We start from the raw sequence: 16,452 nt of genomic DNA on the forward strand, positions 1-16,452 counted from the left end.
CACCTCTAAACTTTTGGTACAATCCCTAAAATCTGTGGATATTTAGCATTTATTGCCGCCTGTCTTTCTGTGTTGTGTTTCAGGCGCTATATAAATAAAGATGAGTTGAGGATGATTCACTATTGTATGGCATTATTGGTGAAACCAATTAACCAGCATAAGTAAGTCAATGAAACTGTAGAACAGATCAAGGCAGACTAAGAAAGATCCTCCATATGTGGGGCAGTTTTGAGGTCAGTCATCATTTAACTTCACCTTATTTCAGTTCACCTCATTGTATAAACGTTGGTTGGTCATTCAGAGAAACCACCATCTGCCTTTAAGGAATAATCAAACTTTGAAATTGTGTTTGACAGTTTGAAACAAGACTTCAGCTTGTTTAAGTCACATTGTTTCTTCATGAGGACACAGCGTACATTCCTGGAATAGCTTCACTTTATCTCAGATTTTGTCCTTGACAAAGACAAAGATGGAAAAGACCACGAAAACAAGAGAAAGACGAGGAGGAGAGGGTGAATTTACATTTTATAATGTCAAGATGTGTGTGTGTGTGTGTACAGCTAACAGCTGCAGCAGTTCAAACTAAAACTGTCAAATACCTCTAGGATTTACAGCTTTGAGGCCAACACTAATTTACTCTGTACTATTTAGCTCACACACACACACACACACACACACACACGTATCTCCTATCCTCCGTCTGACTGTAAAACACTGTTGATTGACACGTGTTTCATACTGAAGGAGAGATAAGCTGCCTTTGTAAAATGCTGTCATTATGTGATTCTATAAAGTGTATCAACTTTTTTCCAAACTGCTCAAGAGCAGACTGCTATTTACATTTATTCATTTAGGCGCAAAGCAATTTACAATTGCTATACATGTTAGAGGTCATCTAGGGGTTAAGTGTCTTGCTCAGGGACACAGTGGTGTCTCACCGTGGGGAATTGACCCTGGGTCTCTCCCACCAAAGCCATGCGTCTTATCCACTGCCCCACCACCGCCCTAAAATACTTATTTGGATATTCCCAGCATTTATCTAATTTAACAAAGTTGTTTTTCTTATTAAACTGAATATTCAGGGATAAAAGGTAAAGGAACAGTTTGTCAGCACACAGAAAGTGATCCCAAGTTGAGCTGACAGTCGGCTCACTCTGCCCTGTTCTGGCACCAGAGCACCATTGATAAACTGTCTCTGGCTCATTTAACTTGACTTAATGTGCTTTGATTTCGGGGGTTCAAACTTGAGCTGATAATTAGTTCCAGTTAGCAGCATTCAGGTCAGCTGTCAAGGGCCATTGTCAGTCCATGGCTCATCATTTGTCACAGTCCAGGAACAGCCGGGCCAGATTAAGGAAGCTTCTGTTCAGAGAACGCTGTTTTTTCACAACAATGGCAGAACATGTTGGCCACCAGAACCCCCAGCACACTTTTAATTAAGCGTTAGGCAATTTAATAAAAGTAAAATCTGATGTGTCATCACTGGAATTTGTTCACCACAGTGCACAGAAATTAAAATATTCCTTGCAGAATCATCTACTAAAAATCACATCTGAAACCAGTGAATCTTGTGATTGGTTTCAGGCTGCAGACTTTTGCTTTACTTTGTCTGACTTTATCTTTAATTTTCAAAAAGAAAGGATTTAAAAATCCAGACCTTTCAGGCTCCTTGATTTGGTTTGAACATATTTAAATAGTCCCTGTGAATATACTGGTATATAGCATGCCTGCAGTAATGGATTCACCAGGCTGTGGTGTACTGTGACGTCTAATGAATTCACCTCAAGAGACACCTGGAGCAGCTTTCAATAATGCTAATTAATACATGGTCATTATCTGTTCTCTCTCTCACACACACACACAAAGGGGGTGTGGGTCTGCCTCATCTGTCTGCTCTCTTTTACTCGGGTGAACATCAAGCTGCAACCTGTTGGCAGAAATGCCTGGAATTCCCCTGCAGCCCACCTGGACTGACAGCTGCCATAGCCAATCAGCTGGCAGCTTCATGATGTGATGACCCCCTCCCCCCCAGACCTGACCAACAAACTAACCAACCAATCATTTGCCTGCCCCCAGGGATGCAGTTTAACTCTGAGATTAGAGGGAGAATTAAGCTGAACCCTGGGGGAGGTCAGGAAAGCATGAAGTGATGCTGATGGAATCCGACTGGGTTTGCTCCTTATAACATCTGGAGTTACACATACTGTATGTATGCATTGTATAGGTGAATATACATGTGTATGTGTGTCTCTACTCACAGGCAAAGAACTGCCAGGGTTGGTAAGTCTGCCCAAAGTCGATAGATCTCTCCAGTACCCAAAGGTCAGGACGGGGAGAGTTTGCGAACTTAATCAACACGTAGGCGACGTGGAAGAGCTGCAGAGACACAGAGAAGAAGAAATTCACATTATTCACAAATTCAAACATAGTTAACTTTATTTGTTTCTGAAAGGAAAAACAGGAAATTGATGGGGTGAAAAGAGAAAAGGAGAATACAAGACAAGCTAATCAAAGACACTATTCAATTGTGGTGAAAAAGAAAAAGCAAGCTGTCCCACCGACCGTGGCTGTGACCTGAACAGCTGACCTGGGAAACATCTCCCCTTTTAATAGACATTGCGTCAAAATCAGCTCCAGCACGTCTGAACTATTATGTCGTGTTACGCGCTATGTTACGAGTTATTACGAAAAAGCTGATTCCTGTCACTAATGAGCACCAGATGCTCCTCTATCGCATGCTCAGTTGGGATCTCTGGGTAACTTGTCATCCTTCATTCATTTCCTGAAAAGGCCCTGAAGCTGGTTAGAAGGCGATGACAAACTGCTCTCATGGGCAAAAAGCTGGACTGTTTTGTCTGTCAGACCTTGAAATCGCTCCCCAGTTGAAACAGAACACACTGAAATAACACAATGGACCACATAATAACATTATCACTAATCACAAACACCTCATCTGTGTGCTAAGAGGCAGTGTTGAGAGCTCCTCTCTGAGTGCACCATATGATGATTTAAAGTTTATTTAAATAAAAGCGCATGATGCCAAAATATTTATTGATCCCATGATACCTTATAATAACTACTCATTCATGAAGGCATGTTTCACTATAGAGCAAGTGAAGAGGGAGGACTATCTGGAAAGAAACATTTCTACATGCAAAGCAGTTTTCTAACAACTTTGGTCAATTAAAAAATGAGGGTAAAAATGATTAGAAACATTTTTCTAAACATTTTAAAGATTAAGATTTAAGACCTTGATGTGAAACCTCCCTGGTTCGAGTTAGGCCAGGGATTTTTGTTGCATATTTTGCTCCCCATCTCTTTCACCCCTGCTTTTCCCCCATTATTTCACTACTGTTAAATAGGGCTTGGAGAAACAATAATTATTGCAATGTAATTTTCCTCTATTGAAATATAACAAATGTTCAATAAATGTTCGATAAAATTTATTTTAATCATGAGCAAATCAGCAGTTACTTTTTCTATTAAGATATTTATTTTATTGAGTAAAAAGGACTGGCGATTTTACTTAATTTTACTCATGCATACTTGTTGAAAAATAATTTAAACATTATAACTGTTTTGAAAATTCTACCTCAAATTTGTAAAATGAGAATAGTTTCAAACCACAATTAACTGTCAGGTTTCTTCAACTTTCACTCATGATTTGACATTTATCAGGACAATTATTGATATCAACTGATATTTAAATTTTTATCGTGATAACATTTTTGACCATATGACCCAGCCCTACTTAAATCTCATAAAACTACTTGCAAAAAACAAGATGGTACAGATGGTAGATTTTCCAGCATCCAGCTAACCTGCAGTAGGTTAGGAAACATTTCATACTCAACATGACGGCTCTAAGGAACATTTGATGACACCATATGACCCAAAGGGAGGAAGCAAAGACAGATGAGAGACATTTCACATAATTTTGAAACAACGCTTTTACACCACATGGGGATTTGTTGATTTGGGGATTGGGCGGGGGGAGGGGTTGCCTTTTAATTTGATAGTTGACAGCTGTAGAGATAGACAGGAAATGGCGGCGGAGTGGGGGCTATGACATGCAACAAATGTCTCTGGCTGAAACTGAACCGAGGACATTGTAGTTATGTGGTATGCAGCTTTTTCAACTTTTTTGTGCAGGCAATTTTTTGTCAGTATGTTGCATCACAAATACCAAAGGAACACTTTTACTGTCTTCAAAGTGTTTTCAGGAAACTTCTTGAGAGATTTCAGGCAAGTGGTACATTTCTGTTTATTAAAACTGTTTATTAAAACTGTTTATTAAAACTGTCCCTGTATTTACTGTGTTGTTCTCCTTTCAAGGACACAACAGTTTGAAGACGAGTTTCTGGGTTTCTGCATAGACAGGTGAATTTTCAGTCGCTGCATACAGTCCACATGCTCATAAATCTTGAGGTGTCAGTGCAAAGAACAGGACCAAGTTTGGGCAGATGACAACTTTGACAAAAAGTAGGTTATCATTTGAGCTCAAATCAAAACCAGCCAGCTGGTCTTTCTGTCGATGTTACAAGTTCAACATTTAGCTGGCCTTTGTCTCACCATCAGAGCATGAACACACACACTCTTTGATCATCCATCAGTGGAGTTCAGCCTGTGATCTCCAGACTTCCTTCTCTGACAGGCAGCTCTGTCAGAGGTGATGACAACACACACAGCACACAATCACATTCACACACTTATACACACATTAAGACAGAAATGCCAGAAGTGTGTGTTTCAGGCTGATGAATGACAGGAGGATAGAGGGATGGAGGACCTGAGGGACATGCCCAACCATTCACACTGTGAAAACAGAGGAAATTGTTTCTATTGATGGGTCAGTCTAACCTCTATATATACCTGTGTGTATTAGCATATTTGTGTGTGAACGTGTGTGTGTCTTAAAGAGATCTAAAGAACAGGAAACAGGAAGTGAGGCCTCTACACGTCCCTCAGGGGCCAAAGATATTGAAAGTAAAATCCAGAAGCATTCCTCCCTTTAAACCAAAGATGTTTCTAACTGAAAACACACGACTGAACATGCAGAGAAATCAGGTGATGTGCTCTGAACTTCAGCACTGATTCAGAGCTGCATGGCATTTTAGCAGTGACTGAAGGGAACCGTTATCACTTCGAGACAGAAAAACGTAAGCCAACAGAGCAAAATCTGAAGATTCTGTGACAGCAGTATAACGCTGAATGAAAAATCACCTCCAACATCGTTATTTGCTTCATATAGCCTTTGGTTATAAAGGCAACTATCCACTTTGCCTACATTTGCACTTGCAGGTCCTGTTACTAAGCTTTCCCTACATCAAGTACTTTTGGCCACATGTTTACATCAGAGACATTTCTGATTCCACGTTAAAACTCCCACATACCCACATGAATTAACTTGAGTCAAATCCCCATCTGAAATGGGCTTAACATGGAACAAGTGTTGTTTATATAATACTATACATATTTCAAGCTCAATAAACTTTAATTTAGATTGACTCTTTTGAGTCATTATATAGTCATTTCTATACATGAGGGAACATGAGGGTCGACCTGGGGAGGCAGCTCCAATTCCCCAGGGAGATCGTAGAAACTTCGCTTCGGCCAGACCTAATCATGTGGTCAGAGCCATGCAAGACCATCTTGTTGGTGGAGCTTACTGTCCCATGATAGGAGGGAATGGAGGCTGCCAACGAGCGGAAGCGTGCCAAGTAAGCAGACCTGGTAGAAGACTGCAGAGAGGCTGGCTGGAAAGAAGTGGGATGCAGGGGCTTTGTTGGGTCCTCAATGGTTCGCCTGCTCCGTGAAATGGGATGTATAGGAGCAGGGTGTCGAAAAGCCATTAAAGAACTGGCAGAGGAGGCAGAGAGGGGCAGCTTTTGGCTGTGGCTAAGGAGGAAGAATAGGGGATGGGGGCCAAGTAACACCTAGGGCATCAGCAGGGGGTGGCAGGGAGTGACCCCATGCCATCGCTCCGCCACCAGGAGATGTACTGGGGTTACAGGAGCGAAACATCCATGACTGGTGGTCCCCAGCTGATGACCCGTTTTATGCCCAAAGAGGTGGATCACACCTGCACAAAAGGCACCGGTGGAGGTGCGTCAGGCAGCAATGCCCAGCAGGTCGACCATCAGCCTGTATTTTTATAAATTTCTTTATATTGTCCGTATAATTTTTGATGAAATGATGAATCTAAAACCCCTAAGATGATGGATTTCTAAGAATGTGTTGGAATAAAGCATGGAATTTCACACAATAAAATAAAATAAAGAAACAAATAAATAAGATACAATGTGAATTATATAGTATATAGACACATCCATGACATACCAATCAAATAATCCAAAATATTTACAATATACAGAGATAGCCACAGCTCATATTTATTTCTCTCAGCAGATTTTTATTTCAAATCAGGACAAACAGGGCAGAGTCAGGTGTGTGATTGACTGTTGCTTTGGTCTGAATTAGTGGAGAGCCAGTCACATCAATGCTTCCGCCCTGCTCAAGCTGAAGTTTAAAAATGAATTATTATACAATATTATTATTATATTTTATTCATATAATTACATCATTTCACAGCAACTTATTTATCTATAAAGAAAAGAAGATGATCAGTAGATTAATTAACGAAAAAGATTATTAGTTGCAGCCTTAATGGGAAATGCAGTGTCGATTATTAGAATCCCAAGTTCTAGTAAACCCACTCTGTGAGAAAAGTCTCAACCATGGCTACTCTGGGTAATCTGACACTGAGAAATTGAAATGAAACCGTCACATAGCACCTGTTGCCACACTGATAAATGCTATATGTTGATGTACCGGTAAACGTGTGAACTGCCCTCCTAACCACAATAAAATGCAAAACTAAACCATTGCACTACTCTGTTTCTCTCTCTCAGCTGTCTGTCTCCAGCTCTCGGTGGGAGTCAGTCTGTGGCCTGGTCGAAACACACACACACACAAACACACACACATTCAACAAAAGTTTTGCTGACTCCCTTTGCCACCAACACACACCCACACCTCGACAGGATTTATGGATTAGTGGAGGCCTCCCAGGTCAGCCTCCCTGAATTGCCTGTCAATCCCATCAATCAGACGGCTGTTACCATGGCAACTGGCAACTAAGGACAGGTCAAACAAGGGGGAAAGAAACTGATGGAGAAAATAAGAACAATGTTGGAAGGAAACTGGGAAGCCGCGGGAAAGAAAATCAAGAAGAAAATCACGCTTTTAATTAGAGCTATGACTCAGCGTTGAGGCAGCTTCTCTCTGTGACGGCCTCATCCTCACAACTCCGCACAGAGTCGAGCCATCAAAGACGTCCCGTAACCACTTTGTCTCATACAAACATGCAGCCACGGTACTAAAAGTGCACTTAGTAAGCCAACGAAAGACACAAGCGTTACTTCATCATGTAACCTCGCAGGACAGGGCCCTCTACAACTGAGTCATGGCCTTGAAAACCACACGTGAAGAGGTTAAGACCAGCAACTATTTATAATTTGTGATGACAGAAGGAGTGCAGGGTGGACAAGAGGAGAATGAATGGAAATGGAGATAATCAGAAGTCTATAAATAAAAAATAATTTGAAATTTGTGTATAATTTTGGGTGCTCACAAATGTGTGTTCCAATCCACACATAAATACCAAGCACAACGTGAACAAATATTAATATTTTATGTACAGATTTTTAGCTTCCACTTCACTGATCTAAACATTTCCACATTCGGAAAACTTCCTGTATTTGTGTGTAGGTTGGAACACAAAGCGTTCATGCACACGTTTGCAAATCTTATTATTCATTTGTAGATCAAGAAATACACATTTGTGACCATTTTGAGTCTAATTGCACTCTATACCCAGGGTCTACTGTTTAAATTAGTATTGTGCACTGTATTACGTACATGTGACCACCTATTCACAAACCACAGTAATGCTGCTATCTGCATTACTGAGGTTTAATGAAGAAATGAACGGCAAATATCATAAATGGGTGAATGGATAATTTTGTTAATGCCTTCAAGTTCAGCAGTTGCAACATTTTCTGATGTTTTAAACAATGTTGGAGCCCTTATTTCATTGTTAATGTCTAATCTACAATGCTTTGATTTCTTGAAACGTTTTCAAGATTAGATCGACTTGCACTGAAGCTCCTGCATCCCAGTGTGTGTGCACTCTTAAAATTAAAAACTAAACTAATTGAACATGTCTTCTATTACAGGGACCCTGGACACCTGCTAACTGGCCTCCTACTACTCCATTCAGTCTGACACACCTCCCTACTAAAAGTGACTTTTTGCTAGTTTCTGTTGACGTCAAGAAGTATAAGACATGTCAAAATGTACTTTAGATATTAATAATAATAATATTAACTCACACTAAAGATAATGTATACCGTATATGCACGAGTGACATGCGTATATAATATGTGGGTGTATGTCTGAGGAATGCAGGTATGTGTGTGTGTCGAGCTGGCTGGTTTAATAATTGTACACATTCCTTGGTGGCACCACATTCCCGGTGCCTCTGGTAACCCTGGAGATAAGACGAGAGACACACAACAAAGGGACAGAGGGAAGGATGGAGGGATGAGGGAGGGATGGAGGGAGGGAGGGAGGAGACACTCCAACATGTATAAACCCTGCAGAGAGAGTGATAAAAGTGGACGGATCAACTTTAAATGTCACCTGCTGAGACAATGTCAAAGCTTTGGACATGATTTCATTATTCCATTACTAGTACTATTCACAGGGTGCACAACCTTTTGTACATTTATTTATTTATAAATTTGTATCTAGAGCTGAAACGATTAGCCGCTTAATCGATTAGTCAATCTACAAAACAATTAGTTGACTATAATTTTGATTATTGATTAATAGTTGGCAAAATTGCCTCAAAAATCACAGGTGTTCACTTCTTAAATAGTAAATACTTGCTGGTTTTCTTAGTCTTCTATAACAGTAAATTGAATATCCTTGGGTTCTCAAGACATTTAAAGACTTTAGCTCCGGCTCTGGGAAATTGTGATCGACATCAACGAGGCACTGAGACATTGCTGAACAATTCTCTGATTTCTATCATATAATATCAAGTTAAATAAATTTCTTCAGTATTCAGCTGTGCCTCTGGGACTGGGAAAATGTCCCTGTTTCCATGGGTGTCGATGTTAAGAGATGATAAAGATCTAATGGCTGGAATCCACATCTGGATCAACATCAAAATCTAATCAACTGTTCTTTGGCTGCAATAATCTAAATGAGATTGGAAAGTTATTTGAGCACATCTGACAGGAATATGATTACTGAAATAAATCTAATTAAGAAAGAAAACACAGCAGAAAACACCTGAGGGATGGGATGGATATCAGGAGGAACAGATGCAGTGGAAGAAGTGAAGGTCCAAGAAAGAAAAAGACAGAAAGCTGTTACCATGCTCTGTGCGTGTGTGTGTGTGTGTGTGTGTGTGTGTGTTGAAACTGCACAGTGTCAAAGTGTGTGACAGACAGATAGACAAAGACGCGAAGGTTAAACAGCTGATAAATGTTTCTGTCAGAAAACCACTGCAGAAAAAACACAGAGCTGTGAACTGCCACTAATATATTCACGACATCATTGACAACAATATGTGTATGTGTGTGTGAGGAACTATTTCCCAAACTTTCCCAAGCCACTTCAATGCATTAATGAGATGAACACTTATGAGTGAAATGATTTCTTAGCATAACTCATGATGTGCTGCAGACAATAGGCACATTTATCCACAACAGCATCCAAATTCAGGTCTTTAACATTTTTCGACAACCAACAATTATTTGTTTATCGATTAATCTGCCGATTGTTTTCTCAAGGACTGATTTGGTCTGTAAAATGTCAGAAAAAGCCCTTCACATTTTCCCAGAGAAAACAAAGGTATTAAAATTTACCATCACATTAGACTGAGAAAAGAATCAAACAAATTCCGTCTCTTTCCTTTGGCTCCCTCGTCTGCATGCATTCACACAAAATCTGACAATGTGGCTCCTTCCTGCAGGGTTGCGCAGAGCTGTGGCCGTATTTATTTGTGCTTTAGAACATAACTGCCGTAACACAACCAGAAAATAACTTTTTATTTCTCCGATTCACTGCTTTGTTCTTGCAAAAGCCGCTCGCTCTCTTCATTCACTCGACCACCACTGCTCTCTCTCTCTCTCTGTCTCTCTCTCTCAGCATGGGGCCAACCACCACCAACCAACAAATCCTGCTGATTCTACCTGTATTTTACAACAAAAATACTAACTGCATGACATACAGTATCTATTATATGCACCTTAACGTAAAGTATTACAGTGCCTTCTCTATCGAAGAAGCCCAAGAAAAATCTGACTTCAGAATACTTTTTATGAATGTTCTAATTCACGTTGTGTGTTGGTGTTGAGGGCCAAAAAAATTCACAAATTTTAATTGTTCTTGGATATATTTGAGAAACTAAAAACCAGCAAATATTTTGTATTTCATGTTGTTAAATGACTGTTGACGTAGCCAGATACATACAGTCATCTGCCTAACTAATTTCAACACTAATGCACACAGAATGGACGGGAATGAGTCCACACTCAGCTTTCTGAGTCTGCATCCCTTGATAAAAAGTGTCCAGCTCAAACACTGCTATAGTAACACCAACTATATGTTCTGACAACACAAAGCTCCAACAGATGTTCTGTTCTGGAGTATACGTGTGTGTGTAGACGCGTGTGAGATATTTCTTTACAGTAAGCCAGGCGGATGGGCAGATTATTCTGGCGTCTTGGGGGCGTCAAGAGAGAGAATGAATGTGTGTGTGTGTGTGTGTGTGTGTGTGTTGTGGGGAATGTGTCTAGAGGTTGCGAGAGAGAGAGAGAGAGAGAGAGAGAGAGGAAGAGGGTGAGAGAGCTTGATAATAGTGCAGCTGCATCTGTCTGTATAAGAAAGAGATTTAAAGGACCGTTCAGAGTTCACAAGTGTTTCTACTGGTTTCCTGCAGCCCCTCACTGGAACATTATTTTAATACTGCATGACAATATATACATATTTGGCTGTGGCTCAGGAGGTAGAGTGGGTCGCCTGATAATCAGAAGATTGGAGTTTTGCTCCCCAATTGCAAATCAAAGTGTCCTTGGGCAAGATACAAAACCCCAAATTGCTGTGCACTCAGTGTGTGAATGATTAGCTTCTTTCTGATGAGAGTTGGCACCTTTTACGTTTTACGTGCCATCAGTGTGTGAATGGTTTGAACGTGACATGTAGTGTAAAGCGCTTTGAACAGTTCTTTCTGGATTAGAACTGCACACTATACAAGTACAGTTCATTACAATAAGTCATGCGCATTTTTGATGATCAACTTGAGTCGGATCTACATCTGTCAGAGGCTGCAAGCTTTCTGAAAGGATTAGCCGATTAATTGATCATTTATCAATGGCAAATGATATGGCACCTGTTTGTGCTCAGAGCTCAAACAGGTGCCTTGACTGACAGGACAATGAGACAGGATCTGAGAAGATGAGGTCTGGAGGGTGTAGTTATGGTTGATACAACTAACATTTTGACAAATCTTCTCAGGGTTTTCTCATCCTAAAACTCCTGGATGCCATTAATCCTTCCATTCTGTTTCCACTGACTCTTCTTGGTATCTGTCAGTCAGTGTGTAATCCGTCTCACTCTGTCTCTGCAGACAGATCCAGTGGTGCCAGGCTGAACAGCAGCTGCTGTAATCACACACACACGATCCCCGGTAGAAGAAAGACGTGAAGAGCTGATTCACGTCTTGTACAGCGTATCAGTGTATCTCTCTGGAGAGACAGCAACTGCTCTGTGTGTGTGTGTGTGTGTGTGTGTGTGTGTGTGTGTGTCAGGCTTGGACATCTCCCAGAGAGCAAGATTCATTCCTCACATTCCAAGTCAATCTCAGTGTCTCTCTTGAACCTCTCTTCCCTTCTTCATTCATCTATACCTCCCTTTCCATATGTTTCTCCTTCCCTCTTTCTTTCCTCCTTTCTCTCAGAGTCATGTTCAGAACAGCTTCGTTAGTATTAAAAGTGTTCTTGTGACACAAATGACCTGCTCGTAATTTAGGCCTGTCAGCTTTTCCTTGATTAAGTTGGATGCAAATGCACTAAATGTTGGAGTACTTTAACCACGACCATAATCATTCCGTTTAACCCCTGAATGCGGATTGTCGCAAATTCGCATCACACCGCTTCCATTCAGACTGCAGCTGAGACAGCGCATGTATTCCCCCAATGCCAGTTTGTGCATATTCAATATGTACCTAGGAACCTTTTGCAAGCACTGGTTTCTCGTTTATGTCTGTTGTGGCTAATTTGCATCATACTTACATCATTCCTGAATTTGAATCTATTCTATGTTCTATAGACAAATTAACAATCTCTACTTAATTTAGCTTCAGATTGAAAGCAAATAAACAAAAATAATAAATTTTCTTATATACAGTATTTGTAAATAAATTCAGGCGTCAAGGGGTTAATAATCAGGAAAGAGAGATAATCACACGTAGCAATACATCCTTGTGTTCAATGTAATTCCAAAGCCTGACATACATTGAAGTATAAATACTGAAAATAACTAATTAAAATTTGACTATTTTTAAAATTCAGATATTCCAGATCCAAAAGTTCCAGTTTCAAAAGTTGTAAGAAGTAGGGGAGAAATCTCATTATCGAGCTAATCAAATGGGTCCTTGTCAGGTAGCATTTCAGGCTTTTAAAGAATTTTTCTCATGAGGACAGTCTTGAAGAAACAACATATGTCAGTCGCTACGGTTAACTCCGTGTAGCAGCCATGTATGAGATGTTTGGGAGGTTACCCAGGACCCCCGGCTCATAAGCGTCAGCTCCTCAGTCTTCCCATCAGCTAGTATGATCAGTAGCTCTACTGAATTCAAACTCAAAACAGAAACAGTCCTGTAGTGAGGGTTGGGATGATTCATTGACTCCATTGATTGGTTGTTCATGTTTTAGTCTTTGAAAGGGGACAGTTAAGCAATGCTTTTTGAATTGTTCCAATGGAGGAATATCACATTGAAGAAAGCGATGAATTTCTGTCCATACGTTAAGGGTGTCTACACTAACCTATCTGTCTCTCTCTCGCTCTCCAGGGGTTCGGGAATGTGAGTCTACTCTTCCTTCAGAATACCAAGACAGAATTCCTGAGAGAGGACTCTCACAGTTCCTCTTAAATTTCAATGAGAACATGTTTCACTGGAAATGTGTCTTTAAAAGTGTCTTATTGAATTATAAGTGCTGAAAGCGATATTGTGTCCATCAAAGCAGAGGCTTCGAGTCTTCCACTGTATGCTTGAAATGCACTAGTTCGCACAAAGTGTCATCTGAAAATGTATAACAGCAATAGTGTTTATAGCTGTTCCAAATGGCCACTCAAAGATGAAGGATGAATTGTCCAAATGGGAATATAATAATAACTAATAAAAAATAAATAACAGTAACAATGCACACTCATGGACAGTCCTCTGCTCCGTAAAGTAGGTGTGATTGTCTGATTGTCTGTTTTGAAAAGTGGCACAACTTGCACTTAACAACACTATTTTGTACTATGCAAGCCTCGTTGCAATAGCTGTTTTTTTAAAATCACCAATCTGATTCGAGCCTTGCTTTTTGGCAACTGTAAACATCTAAGGTATAAAACCATCAGTCAAGTATAACGCGGATCAAAACAACCATCTTTTTTCATTGTTGGTTGACGCCAATACCTCAACAGGATACGCCATTGTCCAATTTTCCTGCTTCCTACGCGTCTTTGGCCTCGAATCATGCACATCATATGACGCACTGCAGCCAGAGTGCCCTTCTCATGACTTCACATCATAGCAGTAAAAAGATTACAACAAATGTGTACACACGTACACAGGGATAGGAATAGCTTAAACTTATTTCACCTTGTATTTTATTATTCCTGTATTTATCATCTTCACCCAAGATTTACAGTCCTGACAGAGATAACTAAACAAATATAACTTTTAAAGACAGAGATAAGCCTGGTATGAAGTAGGGTTTAGTTAGCCCCAGGCTAAAGGGTGGGGATATCTAACATTTGAAGCTGCAAATGTCACATTTAGCCTAGGGCAAACTGACCTCTAAGGCTCCTCAAATTAACTGCAGCTGTGATTTCAACTGTATGAGAAATAAACTCTGACCATGGCCACTTATTAGCAGTCACGGAGCTCGGCATTCGTCTGCATGTCTTTTTTCCCCAGACAGATGAAGGTGTCACCTGGATCTACACATTATCTACAGGCCTGTAAATGAAAGGTAGAGAAAAAACAACCGATACTTTCAGAGAAGTCTACCTAATAACAACCTGCAGGTTCCCAATAACTACCTCGATATTCCAACTACACGACCCTCCCAGAGGCTAAAGATGTACAGAGACAATTCCTGCACCTATACATCCACGCAGCCGGCCCATACATGCTCTGCCAGTGATCTCAGTGTTTCTAAAACACTTCAGAAATGTAAAGATTACAGACTCTCTCTGTCTTTATCCTTCCATCATCCCGAAGGTTTGCAGAGTGTTAAAAAAAGCTTCTGCACGTACCCATATAACATCTCTGACATGTTAGGGCAAGACAAGAAAAGCTGGGTTAAGACTCTGCAATATGCTGCGTTCCAGGAATGTCACAAAGTCGGAAATACTAACATCCCGCTGAAGAAAACTGAATGGCAAGAGTGAGATTACAACTCAGATCAAGCAGTTTGATTTTAAGCCCCAAAAGAAGTTAAATACCACGGAAGTGTGTTCTTTAAAGAAAGACAAATTGGGGAGATTTTCTTGCAAGTTTGAGTTCTATATCTCACCGTAATAACTTTTGAGAGATAGTTTTTTTGCACCCTGAATACTTTGTCTCATAATCAAAAATCATCTGCTTTAATTTATGCTAAAAGTTTTTTGTCTCTATGCTAACTAGCTCGTTGTGCTGAAAAAAATCAGTATCCTTAGCTGTTGACACAATTTCAGTTTCTCCACTGGTTTTTCCAAACTGGACAACATGAATGTCCTGGGAATTTCAGACTTCCCAGCTTTCTAGGGAAAACGGTACTGAAGAGGAAAAGCAAAAAAGGTGACAGAGAGAACAAGAAGAGGGTGAGAGCTAAAAGGAAGACAGGGGAAGAGCAGTCAGGTCATAGGAGGAAAGAAAAGAAGACGTGAAGAAGATAAGAGGAGAAGGACGAGAAGAGAGATAGGAAGAGAGACTACCGTCATGGAACGAATGACTGAGGCATCTTCTCAGAGACTGCTTATCAGAGCAGACAAGGAAAAGGGAGGACGGGAGATCACAGTTGGCACCTGGAGCTCAAAACAAGATTTTTACCTCATCTCAGCACAAAATTTGCCACCAGTTCTATTTTATTTGACTTTAGTGTCCATGAATTGATTTTTTCCTACGTACATACACGTACATTATTTACATATAGCTATGTTTAAAGCAAAGAGTGAGTATAGGGAATAGAGTGTGATGATGGAAGAGTAGTGAAGAGGGAATAAGTACCAGAAAGAAAGAGGAGAGTGATGGAGGAGAAACAGACAGAAGCGGCTCGGAGGAACAGTTGATCCTTCCGGGGTCTTCTACAAATTGATGCCTCAATCCACAACTCTGTCTGACAGTTCAACATCCCCCCAGGATGTGGAAACTCCTGCACAGTATTTGTGTGTGTGTGTGTGTGTGTGTCCTGTCTATCTTTGTGTGTTTTAGACCTTGAGAGTGAGGACATTTTTGAAAAGTGAGGACATTTTTCTGGTCCTTGCCTCAGAATCAAATTCCTTCTGTGCCTACACATACTTCAGGACTGAAGGACTATGGGTCTAAAGGATGTGAAAAACACAGGATTTAGACATTCAAGGAAAATGTAACCTCATCATGTCCTAAACTTTAAACATCACCCTCTCTCTCTCTCTCTCTCTCTCTCTCTCCCTCTATACACACCAAGGCTTCACCTCCCCAATTACAAAGTCAGTCTCACTAACAAATGCACAGCTGGATTCAGAATCTAAGACATTTTGTTCTTGAGTTAATATCAATTAACATGTGATCCTCCAGAAAACATTTGTTTGCAACACTTGCTATTATAACTTGAGGCACTTTCCTTGGGCTTGTCATTGTAATTCTGAAGAACTGCAGAAAGAAGCATCATTCACTCACATTTCATAAAAACATCATAAGTCACGTCAAAAGCTGCACATAAATCCAAAGTGTGACACGTGAAATCCGACATGTTGCAGCCTGACAGACTAAAATATACTGAATTGACCATGAAATTCACATGGAGAAACGATGCTGTTAATGTTTCAAATGTGTCCAAATTCAAAAAGGAGAGGAGAAAAATGGAGGACAGAAGGAGAAGGAAGGGAGGTTTCCTCTCCTGTGACCTCGACTATCTCCATGTTCCT

At 40.4% G+C, this 16,452-nt stretch overlaps 1 protein-coding gene across 1 annotated transcript in view; it reads right to left on the minus strand.

The window, feature by feature from the left end:
• Positions 1-16,452, minus strand: part of lama5 (laminin, alpha 5) — a 128,350-nt gene that overhangs the window by 71,199 nt on the left and 40,699 nt on the right. Inside the window, exon 3 of the mRNA XM_038721782.1 lies at positions 2,259-2,376. Coding sequence (XP_038577710.1) covers positions 2,259-2,376 — 118 coding nt within the window. The remainder of the gene's footprint in view (positions 1-2,258; positions 2,377-16,452) is intronic.

Source organism: Micropterus salmoides, unplaced genomic scaffold (genome assembly GCF_014851395.1).
Source record: "Micropterus salmoides isolate LMB-PRFRI ecotype aquatic unplaced genomic scaffold, ASM1485139v1 Ms_hic_scaffold_16, whole genome shotgun sequence".
NCBI classification, from domain to species: domain Eukaryota; kingdom Metazoa; phylum Chordata; class Actinopteri; order Centrarchiformes; family Centrarchidae; genus Micropterus; species Micropterus salmoides.